At 43.3% G+C, this 12,482-nt stretch overlaps 1 protein-coding gene across 2 annotated transcripts in view; it reads left to right on the top strand.

Annotated features, from left to right (window-relative positions):
* Window positions 1–12,482, top strand: part of CDH4 (cadherin 4) — a 420,603-nt gene that overhangs the window by 346,226 nt on the left and 61,895 nt on the right. For both annotated transcript variants that reach the window (XM_069034053.1, XM_069034054.1), the window contains exon 7: window positions 407–579. In XM_069034053.1, the coding sequence (XP_068890154.1) occupies window positions 407–579 (173 nt within the window). The remainder of the gene's footprint in view (window positions 1–406; window positions 580–12,482) is intronic.

Genomic DNA, 12,482 nt, shown 5'->3' with positions numbered 1-12,482 from the left:
GCTGCTGAGAAGTCTGATGGGCTTTCCACTATTAAACTCTACTTCTGAATGCATGTGAATGCAGTGATTGGATGGAAAAAGAAAATCTCCTGTGAAAATCTGTGAAATTGCAGGACAAAAAATGCTGCCCTAAAACTTACAATCACTGAAAGAATTAGAAGTTAATCATAGATACCCTCACATGACTTCTCTCTGTCTACCAGTTATGTGTAATCAGCATCCTTCCAGATCATCTGTCTCAGCAGTGTTGCTATTTCCATAATCCTCGCCTTGCCTGGCTGGCTGGATTGAAGTGGGATGTCTATTCCATAGCATTTCCGAACAAAATGCATGACCCCAGGTCAATGGGACCACAATCTGCTCTGCAATGAGATAACACTGATAATTCCTCTTCTCCTGTTCCCAGGGACCTACGTGATGACGGTGACGGCGAACGACGCAGACGACGGCACCACGGCCAACGGGATGGTGAGGTACCGCATCGTCACCCAGACCCCACAGAGCCCCTCACAAAACATGTTCACTATTAACAGCGAGACAGGCGACATTGTCACCGTGGCTGCTGGACTCGACAGGGAGGTGAGTTTGAAACCCTCTTACCAGGTGTTGTTGAGGGTTGCTGGCGTGAAAAGCCCCAAACCCTGTCTTTAATCCCAAGCCTCTAAAAGCTTGAGTTGAGGTATGGAGATCACAGTCTTTGCTTCTGCAGCAACTGTGGGGCATCGTGGCTTTGATGTGATATTTTTGTCTTAATCCATATCAGTCAATGAAACCCTGAGAGAATCTTCAAACTCCTGGAGCTGATATTTTCCTTTCATAAGTTTGTGAAGCTCAAAGATGTAGAAAATACTCCAGGAGGTGAAGGGGGATAAATAAATGGTCATTTGTCCCCCTTCTGTTGGGGTACAATAAAGTGCCAAGCATCTATAGCCCTTTCTAGACCTGTCTTGCTTAGTTCTTTGCATGTTATCCCTGAAAAAAGGAACACATCCTGCACTCAGCACACTTTGTGTCCTTGTGTCATTTCCAAACTAGTAGAACGTCTTCCAATGATTTTGGGTTTGTGTGATGTTCTGCCTTTAGTGCCCCTTCTTTCTGGCATTTTACAATGCGCAGCTTTACCAAATGCAGGAGAAATTTCACCTTTACTAACAAAAAAATACTCTGTCAGTGTAAACTATATAATGTGATTCTCAAAGCTCTGCTTCCTTTGGTTGTGGGTGTAGCTTAAGGACAAAGCATTTATACCTCATATATTAAACAAAAATCAATGCAAGTGCCAGTGGTGGGATGGAGTGAGTGGGAAGGAGGGGATGAGGTCAATGGGTGTAAAGGGAGAGAACCCCAGAACTTCAGTTCTGTTTTTAATCCCCATTGTACTGTGCAGGTCATGGAGTGTCACCTGCTCAATACAACTGGGGGAGCTCGGTCGATTACATGTTAGAAACGATCATTTGTTCATGGAGCAATGACCACAGAGACTATGGAAAGAAGGACTTGCACAGTCTGAGGCTCTGATATTTATATTCAGGCAGTCTCCAGAGGTCACACGTCCAGTGGGAGAGTTCATTTTGAGAGAGCCCAGTGTGCTGCGTTTCTGGGAGAAGGCACCAGGAACCGGTTTTGTTCTTCTTTCTCTCCTTTCCTCCCCTGCGACAATGGCAGGGACAGAGCAAGCAGGGGTCCCCACATATGGGCCTGGGACCTAAGATCTGAGGGCTGAAGCCTCCAGCACCTTGGAGATTTTTGCCCTGCCCCTCAGGCCAGCAGCACACTTTTGGCCCCACTGCTGGGTGCTGTGCCAGGCTCCAGTCAGGAGATATTCCTGCCAGGGATTGTGCTGTTTCCTTCCCAGGTCTGGGGCTGCTTTTTTGCTTCAGAGCAGCTCGGGGAGGAATCCCAAAGGCAGCTGCCGAGAGCAGATAAAAGCCCCGGCAGCAGCTCAGCACACGTGTGGAGCCCCGGGGCAGCCGCCAGAACACTCAGGATGGGATGGGAACGCTGGCTGGGAATGCTGGCTGGGAATGCTGGCTGGGAGCAGTGCAGGGCTTGCCCTCGGCACCGTTTCAGGGCGAGCTGGCCCAGGGGGGACACACTGTGTGAAACAGCTTTCCAAGGAGAAGGTCAGGAGAGCAGAGAGCTCTCCAGGTGTGAAGCCAGGAAGCAGAGCTGGGGGAGCAGGAGGAGCTCCAGCGCCTGCTCCTTCCCACCTGACGTTGCAGACTCTGCAAGCACAGCCTAGGGCAGATTTGACCTTTCCCTACTCCTTTTATTCCTAGAGCTGGGAAGTTGGCTGAATCTTAAGCAGGTAAATTATCCCAGGCAGTGCTGGAGCCTGCAGCAGGCTTGCAGTGGAAGCAGAGAAACAAGTGCCGGAGAGATTGCTGGCATCGCCTGGGGGGACAGTGGCCATGTACTCGGAGGAGAAATTGGAATTCTGGCAGGAAAATGCTGATTTTATGGGAATTAAAGAACTGTTATTGCCCCCTGACGTCAGTGAGGCCCAGCATTTTAATGTAGGGCTTTATGGGCAGAGAAAGGTCCTCGGTTTATATTAATTTCAGAAACACAGATTGGGATAACTTGGTGGGAGAGAGGTTTTAATCTCAGCAAATTGGCTGAAAAAAGAGGCAGGTAATAATTAAGGGGAAAGCATAAGGCAGAATGATTGTCTTTTTTCCTGTTTCTCTCATTGCATCTGAAGTATTTTAAAAAGTTGCAGGGGAACCATGTGCTTCATGTGAGTTCCCCTGTGCACAGGGTCCAGGAAGTCACAGCTGGCACAGTGTACATGAAAATCTGGTGTTGAGTGTCCCAAGCTGAGTACAAGACTGGGCAAGGGACACTTGGATCGAGGCAGAACAACCAGCTCTGGGCATAATCCTGGGGCTGCCCTGAAGCTACAGGGCATGCTTATTCCCAGCTCTCTCTCCTATTTTCAGGATTATATCTGGAATTGGCAAAACTTTCTGGTTTATTAACATAAAGTTGTATTGCATCTAAATTGAAAATTGTGTTTAAACACCCCCATTAGTGTACCACAGATTGTTTTCTTGGTTTTGTTTGTTTTTCCTGAAAACTTGAGGAAGCTATTAGAGAAGTGAATTTGGGGTTGCTGCTGACATTTCCTTGTCATTAGGAAAAGGAGACAAAGAGCAATATTTGGAATGCATATTTGTGTAAATTAAAATGTTAACAAATCTGACCTATTCAGCTGAAACTACTATAACCAAGATAAATTCCCTGGATACCAGTTATTTCTCAAAATGCTTATTGACACATTTATCAGTGCCTGAGACATGATTAAGTTAAGCTGTGGTGATACAGAACTAGGTTTTCAGTCTCCATTGGACCCTTCTCCCTTGCTTCTGCAATGCAAAGCAGGAGTAAAAATAACTTCCAGAGCTATTCCATATCTGAGCGACAGATCCATGTTCCAGATCCAGCATTTGTCTTTCAGAAGGGAGAAAAGTCACTTCGGAACTGGTGTTCCTAGCTCAGCATTTCTGTTGCATGCTCATTAAATGAGATTTCCTGATGTTCTCAGCATCTCCACTTCAATATTGTTTTTTTGCTGTTTTCCTACATTACCTTCAACCCATGAAAGAATGAACTGGATGAAGTTTTAGCTTGTTTTGTGTCGTGAGAAGTGTTTTGTTTGACCTGCGAGAAACCTATTTTAAGACAAAGTCATGTATTTTTGCTGCTGTTTCTAAACCCCCATTTCCACAAACCATGGAGGCAATTAAACACTCAGCCTCTCAGATTGTGCTGGTCTCTCCTAAATGTGGCCAGCACTGAAGATAGCACACTCAAAAGTCAAAGTATTAAAATATTGATGGCTTTAAAGTTATCTTACCTGGTTCCCATTAATCTGGATGTAAATATGGTGACAATGCTGTGTGTCCACTTGCTCATTATGACTGCACTTAATTGAATGGATCCCCAAGGAAGAGAAAGTTAATTGGACCGCACTTCATAAAATTATTAAAGGAAGACAGTTTAGCACCAGCCTGATGTAAGCCTGGATGCGTGAGGGTGAGAAATGCCAAGGGTGGAACAAAGGAACACCTATCCCTTGAACTAAGAGGGAAAATGATAGGGATTTAGGGTCGTCAGAGGTTCAGAAGTACATTCGGACAGCCAGGTTTTGATGAGAAGGTTAAAAGCAGATGCTTGCTGTAATGCAGGAAAACATCAGAGTAACATAGGAACTCTGTAGCTGGTTTCATAAAATTAGGAGGAAAGGATCATGTGGTGGTGGGAGCACAAAATGTGTGGATTATAGGCTTTGAATGCATGAGGTGAACAGGTTGTGGCAAAGTTCAGGGGTAGGATGGGACCATTGCTGCTGATTTAATTTATGGCAGGCTGCTGCAGAAGTGGGTGGTACTGCAGGAGATGCTGCCCAACTGACGGCTCTGTTTAGCAGCACATCTGAATTCCTCATTTCATTGAGCTGGGGTTTTTTTTTCCACTGGGAAGAAAATTGAAAGAGGTAAGAAAGGGTCAGCTGGGTCTCAGAAACATTCAGAAAGCAAAACATTCATATTTTTGTTTTCCATCCTGAAAAGTAGCATTTGTCTGTATAACCTTGCAAAAGTGACCGACTCTGTTCCATGCGTTACTTCGTTCTTTCCACTCAGCCCAGCGTCCCAGGTGGGATCAAGCCCAGACTGTCAGTCTGATGGTGCTCCTGGTGCAGTAATTCAACCCCATCACCAATTTTGCTTTCTCTGGTGGCAGAATATCTGTCTCAGTAGCACAGTAAACCTGCACTGGGGGTATAGTATAGGCAATATCATCCTCTGAAGAGCTTCCCCTAAATATTTTATGAACACCAACTTTGAGCAAGCAGGAGGGAAAAAAAAAAGGGAATGAGAGAAAAGGAGGTGGCTGATCCCAGGCTCTGCTGGCAGGCCAGTAAATGTTGAGGCATCTCAAATGTCATCCAGGTTTATTTGAGATAATAAGTATTTCAGCACTGCGGTGCTTGTAGTGTAATGTTGCTAACTTTTTAAGATGTCCCTTAGAAAGGAGTCCCTTCCCAGCACAATCATCTGGTGTTGGAGAAATGAAGGCAGTCAGGAGCACTGAGTTACTTCTTCCAAATTTCTGTATGTTTGTATTTCTTTTAAAAATGATTGGATCTCTGCTGCTGCAAATGCTTTTAAAAATACATGAAATCCGATTCTATGATTACTGCACTTGGCTTTCCAAAAACGTGATGTTGCTGGTCCTTCTCAAGTGAGTGAAAGATAAAAGGGAGAGCCTGCCAACAACTGAGTTAGAGGTTTATTTTATTTATGAATGAAATGGCAGGATTTTTGTGGGGAAGAGGAGAAGTTCTTCTTATTAGCAGAGACAGTTGATTTCTTCTCCAACACTCTGGTTTTGGTTCAACTAGACATTTCTGATAGTGCAGAATTTGAAATGTTATGTTAAAGAAAAAAACAACTGTACACTGCTCCAAACACTGAGCAGGGATGGTTTTTACCATCTGCAGTAACTATTTGGGGTACATTTATCTGCAGGTCACTGCAATAGCTTTTCAAATCCTCCTTGTTCATTCAAGTGCTGGCTGGGAGTAAACAAGGCATTGCCCTGGTACAGGGATGACTTTAGCCATTGAGTCTGCTGTGAAACATTCCCACAGATGGACACCCACTGGTCTGAGGTTACCCAAATACAGTGGGCTTAATCTGGGTTTGTCTCTTCCAGCCAGACAATTATCTAAGTGTAACCAACAGGTAACTCAGACTAAGCCTGGCTTTTTGTACCAGGAAACGTCCCTCTGACAGTGGAGTTCAGCAGCTTTTGATCCTTCATCCACTCCTGGAATACAGCAAAGGGATTATTCTGTTCTAAATTACCATGGCCCATGTTAATTATTTCCCTCACTGCTTATCAGTGTGATGCTCTGCAAAGCTGCTGCTCCTCCTCTGGGCAGGGCTGGAGGAGTGTCTGTTGCAGTGTGAGGCTGAAGGATCCCACACCATATGAGTGATAGATGAGTTTACCTGGGCAGATTGTCATTCGTGTGTGTGTACTGACAGAATACAAAAAACAAGGGAAAGTGACATCTAAATGGCTTGACTGCATCCTGAGAGCATCTGTTCCTATTTTCCTCAGTCAGATTAGCCTTCTCCAAGGAGCAGGGGGGAGTAATGCAGAATTGCTACAAGCATGTCACCTTCTGACGAGCACCATCAAGCATTCACCCTGTTTGCTATTTGTATCTAGTACAGGAGTTCTTTAAAGTGAGAGGGATTCTGGTTTTCATGTTCCTTTCATTACTTTTTCCAGAGAAGAACTAAAACAAGGTTGTTAGACTCTGTGGAGCGACGAGTATCTTGCTTTTCAAGATGAACTTCCCATATCACTGCATTAAAACGTTCAGAAAAATGCCTCCACAGCTGCACTCACAAGAGGAGAACCAGAGTGAGGGATCAGTAATTATTTTGCCCGTGAGGCACATCCATTTCTATGAATTTGGACCCCAAGTCCTTGTATTTAGCTTCCAGACTTGCAGGCTCGCAAAGTGTTTTCCAGTGACTGAGATGATGAAGGACTGTAACAGATTTCCAGGGTTAAGTGGCTTTTCCACTTCTCACAGCATTCAAATGGTGATTGGGAGTCCTTGTGGAACATGTCTTCAAGCCAGACATAAACTACTGGAGTCTTAGCAGGGATAAGCAGGTAAAATGCTTCAGCATCTTCTGTCAGACTGTGTTTTACTTGTCCCGCCCAGCCTTGGCCCTAATGTGTTTCTGACACATTAGGAAACAGTTCCCCTCTGCCACTGAGGAGCAGTTTGCCCCCGTGCTGTCACACCACAGGCTCTGCCCTCGCTGTCTGCCTGTCAGCCACGTGCCATCCCAGGGATTTGTGGAGCACAAAGTCACTCTGAGGGATGAAATCCACTCTGTGCCCATCGTTTATCACTGAATACTACGTTATCCCTGATACCTTGTAATTTTTCAGGGCCATGTAACGAAAATGTAAATACTAAAGCTTTATGTATTAATATGCCTGAAATCATTACTTAAAGATAAAACTGGTTAAATTATTCAGTTATAAAATTATCCCATTTCCACAGCAGCATATCCTGTCAGAGGAAGAGCTGATTAGCCATAAGCTGAATTTAGCCAGCAGATTTATGCTGGATTCTGGTTTATGTTTCTACATTGTACATAGGACTGATTTGAGTTTGCTCCATCATTCCAGTGCATTTCATTTTCTCATTACAGACAAGAATGACCTTTTTCAGCAAATTATGGTGAGGAGCACTACCACTCATCAATGAAGAAGATTCATTTTATTAACCCTGTTTAGTGCTTTGGAAGTGTGTTGCACACTCAGTGGAGGGCCACTTGCAGTAATTTGAGATACCAGAAGTTAGCAGAGGGGGAAAGCTCAAATCTGCTCTGAGCACTGTTGGTCCTGCACTGCTTAAGGGATCCCTCATAGCCTTTTGTTGCAGGGTGGGAGAGATGTGAGCAAAGCCTTGTCACAGAAATCACACCATTTGTTTTAAATAAGAAGGAAATAATTCCAGGGGTTCTGAAGCCTTGTCACAATTCCCAGAAGGAATATGTCTCCCTGATCGGGCTCCTCAAATTGCAGTGCCTGTGTGTCTTTCTGATGGGTGCTTTTGGAATGTTCTGTACCTTTTGGTCTTCTGTATGATTGCTGCAACTCTCTAAATGAGAAGCTGACAATCAGTTTTAGAGCTGCAGTGTATGGAAAGGGTTTTTTGATTACTTTTCCTTTAAAAAAGCCTGATGGCTAGATAAACTAGTAAAACTGATAGAGGAAGAGCTCTGAGCCATGGCCTTGGAAGAAAATAGCATGTGCAGGAAAAAAAAAAAAAAACCTGGATATAATAGGATACACTTTTAAAGAATGAAAGAGCTTTCCAAAGAAAGAGGCTGGTATATAGCTTGGAACCTGTGAGAGTCCTATGAGCAGACAGCAAAACAGCCGTGGTATTTATCTCCCAAAAAGGTACACCAGGAGGATGATCAGGACACAGGTGTAAATGGGCTGGAGATCATCTGGCTGTACAAACTGAGAGTATGTTGGCACAGTTTGGCTGGGAGTTAGTGTGAGCTCAGCCTGGCTGTGTGATCTGCTTGTGCTCGTCTTGGCCCTGTCCTGTCCTAAGGCCTTTCGTTCCCTATCAGATTACATTTTTAATAAAGAAAATCAAACAGAGCAGTAGGGCTGCTTTTATTGGTCTGGTTGTTCTGTGCAGTTTTTCAGCTCTGGTCCCAGTGCACTGTGTGTCCTTCCTGAAGATGTGCACAGGAGGATGCTCCAGCTTCAGAGTTGGACTGTGAATGGAAACCTGCAGCCAGTTTACATCTCCCATGGAGCCGATTCCACCAAGAGTGAGTCCTGCCCTTTGGCTGAAGTGAGGAGTTTCCTCCCACTCAGGCAGTGTCTATGACACTATTTACTGCCTGCCAGAGTAGCTTCCAATTTGTTTTTTTAATTCTTTCTCCCATCTGGCTTAGACTCTCTTTATACACCTGGCTTGCTTTTGTTATCACCAGCATTTAGATGCTGGAGCCTCTGGAGGAGGTTGTACTAGCTCACATGTGGAACTATAATGACTTTTTATTCCTATTTGGGTGAGCTATTGAAGAGATGTTGCCAAATTGAAAAGCTGTGTGATTTGGGGTTGAACTATTCAGATAAAACAAAGCTTTGAGTTTAACTGGATCCAATCACAGACTCTGAGGAAGAACAGGACTGATACCCTACCTAATCAGTTCCCTTCCTTTAAATATGGAAATCTTCAGAGCCTCTCCTATAAGAAAATTCCACATCTACTAATAGTCTATAGATCCTTTTCTTTCTTCACACACATTTTAATATGTTCAGAGAGTTCTGGTACAGTCTGGTTGCACTTTTTTCAAGTTGCTCATGAAATCCCACCTCTGACTACAGTGGGTTGGTTTATACATTATTCAGTAGTAAAATCCCAGCTGAATAGGGAGGAGGGGAAAAAAGTTGAGTATAGGAGTGGAAAGCTCACCAGGTCCTTAGCATAATCTCTCTGGTTCAGACCTGCATTTCTTTTTCTATTTGAGCTTGTCTTACAGTGGAGAAGAGCATATCATTCCAATTTTAGATAGAAGACTACCTGCTCAGCTCACGCAGATTTTAAGTTTTTCTTTTGGTACATCACATACTTTCCAACAGCCCCTTCCCCTCTCTAAAGGGATTATTGTCTAAATCTGCACCAGGTCAAGTGAAATAATTAAACACAAGCTGGCTCCACTAATTAACTTATCCACAGACCATTGTCTGTTATTAGCATTTTAAAGAGAGGCTTTGTTAACTCCTTCTTTCTAGACCTAGCACTATTTTTTAACAACAATATTCATTCCTATGAGCATCTTTGGCTACATTTTTTTACTTAAATATTATCTTCAAAACATTTGCCAGAGCATGAGTGAGTTTATGGGATGTTTCACCCTGCATCAGTGACTTTCCTTAACTGGGCATAAGAAGAAGGCAGCTTGAATGCAAAGGACTGTGATTGTCAGAAGACCAGATACAGAGTCTTGTATTCTGAAATATTCTTAAAATAGAAAGGTCTCAGTGTAAACAGCAGAGAGGCTGTTATATGCTTTGTAAAGTATCATTTAAATTGTGATGTATCTAGTGGTTTTATAGTACATCTCATCTGGAACAGTGTCAGGATCATGGAGTTTGTATTTGCAGAGGATGGAGTACTTCCAAAAATACAAAAATGTGTGCACAGGGACCAAAATATGGGCGTTTGCTGTTCTGCACCATGAATACTGTCTGTTTCCTTGAGTTCTGTACTAATTAGTATCCAGAAAGGTGGCAGAAGGTGGCTCTTTGAAGGGGAGGACTGTTCTTGTTAGACACTTGCAAGCATTGCTAGGCTGGCTATAAATAATCACAACATCAGGTACCGAGGTTTGGGCTATTCTCCCTTCACTGCAGGCTGAGAGAGGGCTTGTGGATAAGGCCAGCGAGGTGTCATGTGCAGGCAGGATGGAGCTGTGTGCTATTCTTCCCAGAACTGCACATTAAAACATCTAGGAGCCTGTAGTAGCAGAGCCGAAGCAGTGAGGCAGTTTGTTCTTTTGTCATGGTAACCTCACCATTTTTCTTCCAATTTTTAGGCTAAATATTTTCCTTTCATTGTTGTTCTATTATTCCAGTTTTTAAAAAATTCGGAAGACTTTGTGTAAGAAATCCTCATAAAATAGAGTACATGTCAGTACAATCATGTTTTATTCAAGCTATTAATTTTTTGCACTTAAAATGCTTTCTGCTCCAAAGGCCTTTCTAGAAAAATAAATGTGGTTTTCAGTTAAAGGGAACAGGTCACTGAGTGACCTTAAATCTGATGGCTCAAATTGAGAAGGGGAACTAATTGCATAAAAATGCAGGCACTCATATTATCCAGATGTTCAATTAGTTGCTCTTTCCAGTCTTATTTATACATCTGTCTGAAAAATAAGTAGACTGTAGTTTCATATTCATCCTGACATGGAATTCACCTCAGTTTATGGGGAAGAATCTTGTTTTATTGGTTAAAGGTTTGGGCAGATGCCCAAAGAGAGGTAGACTGGCCAGACTGATTTCTGCTGCCTGAGGATGGGAATCAGGATTTGTAAGTCAACAGCAAGTGACTTGTAGAAGTGGGAAGCTTTTCTGCCAGGTATCTGCTGTTCTGAAGGGAGGGTTTGATGCCACCCAAGCAGGCACAAGTCAGATAAAATGCCTTCTTAGGAGGCACTGTAGTCGGTCACCTTCTGAAGGTGAATTTCAGAGTGATCCGAAGAGCAGCATCCTCCTCTCTTGAACTGAGGGCAAACCCTGTGGTTTGGTTGCAGCAGAGCAGAGCTGGCCCAACCACAGAGATCTGCTGTGATTGAAATACCCTACCCTATATTGTGTGTATTCGCTCACAGGGGAGCCTGTGCTGATGTGAAGTAGTAGATGAGAGGATACTCCACGCATTTTTCATTCTGGAAGTGGTTTGTTTTGAAGATGTGTATGTTTCTGCAATTATTTTAGCCATTAAACTTCAGCCCTGAAAATGCTTTCATCTTGGCTGATTCCATCTTTTTGTGGCCATGGCAATGCAGAGGAGTGTGATGGGAAATGCATTACTAGATTTCTAAATTATGTGCAGTTCTCTCCCCCCATATGTTTGATTTCAGAAGACGCTGTTTGACAGAGAAGGTAATGAGCAGTATTTGCTGGGAAATCAGCAGCTAGATGTGGTTTGAAAGAAAGCATATTTGAGCATAAAGAGACAATCTGGAAGCCTTACCAGTGCTCTGCACTATCAGAAAATCTGCCCTACAGATGAGCAGCAGAGGAGCTTCCACCAGTGAGAGCTGGAGAGGCACTGGCTGCCTTAATGACTTCAGGGTATCAGCTCTTGGCAAAGCAGTTGAGCAAAATACCCTAGAAAAAGAGCCTGCAGGGAAACCTGCAGGACATTTGATGGTTCTTTGGACAGGTAGCCCACCCCTAGCTCCTTTGGCCGTGGTCACATGTCTGAAAACCCCTAAAGCAGAAAGCAGGAGAATCTCTCAGCTATCCATCAGATCAGAAATTGAAGCATCAGCAGTCATTTATGTAAATTATCCTGATTAAGCAGGAAACGCCCCACGATATATTCCCCACCCCCCGATTAGGACAAAATATTGATTTTTTTTAATTGTAATTACCAGTCAGAAAAAAAAAATCTGGAGAGATTCAGTATTTCTGTTTTAATAGATGCAAAAATGTCACATTGATATTGGTCTTTTAAAATGATGTTTGACATTTTAGAAGATCAATTTTTGTCAAAGCTAGCTCAGACCATTAAAACCATTTTAAAAAGGACTGCTTTGCAATGTAAAAATAAATTCCAAGTGAGGGAGAGCTTTCAAGTGCCTGTCCTTGGGAGCAGTTTCACTCTTAGAATCTCGTGATGAAAAACCACTTTGTCATAATATTCTCCACCAGTTTTCATCCTCAGGCCCCTTCAGCTCTCTATATGGTCTCTGCCACTACTGTCATCCAACCATATCAAAATGGGTATTTAGGGATGTTCTTCTGAAAACTAATTCCAGTGTTTGCAGGAAGAGCTGTTAATGTAACTCAGAGTGACCATTGCCTGCAGTATCAGCATCTTCAAAGGCTGACTGACACATTTGAGAAATGGATTTTGTGTTACTCTGCTGACCCCAGACGCTGTGCCTGGGCAGTTCAGAGAGGGGCACAGGCACAGTCCTTTCCATACAACTTCCATAGGGAATAAGGAAAGCTAAATTACAGACTTCATATCCAGATGTGCAGGGGAGCATTCAAGGAAAATGCATCAAAACATCTTGCAAAAACTCATTTAAAGTTACATAAATTATTGTTTGCATTTTCACATGCAGTTATTTTCAAGTCTAACCAGCTGTATCTGATTGAAGCGGCCCTAAATAAATACA

The sequence above is a fragment of the Aphelocoma coerulescens genome, chromosome 20 (assembly GCF_041296385.1).
Source record: "Aphelocoma coerulescens isolate FSJ_1873_10779 chromosome 20, UR_Acoe_1.0, whole genome shotgun sequence".
Taxonomy (NCBI): Eukaryota; Metazoa; Chordata; class Aves; order Passeriformes; family Corvidae; genus Aphelocoma; species Aphelocoma coerulescens.
This window is presented reverse-complemented; position numbering and strand designations above follow the sequence as displayed.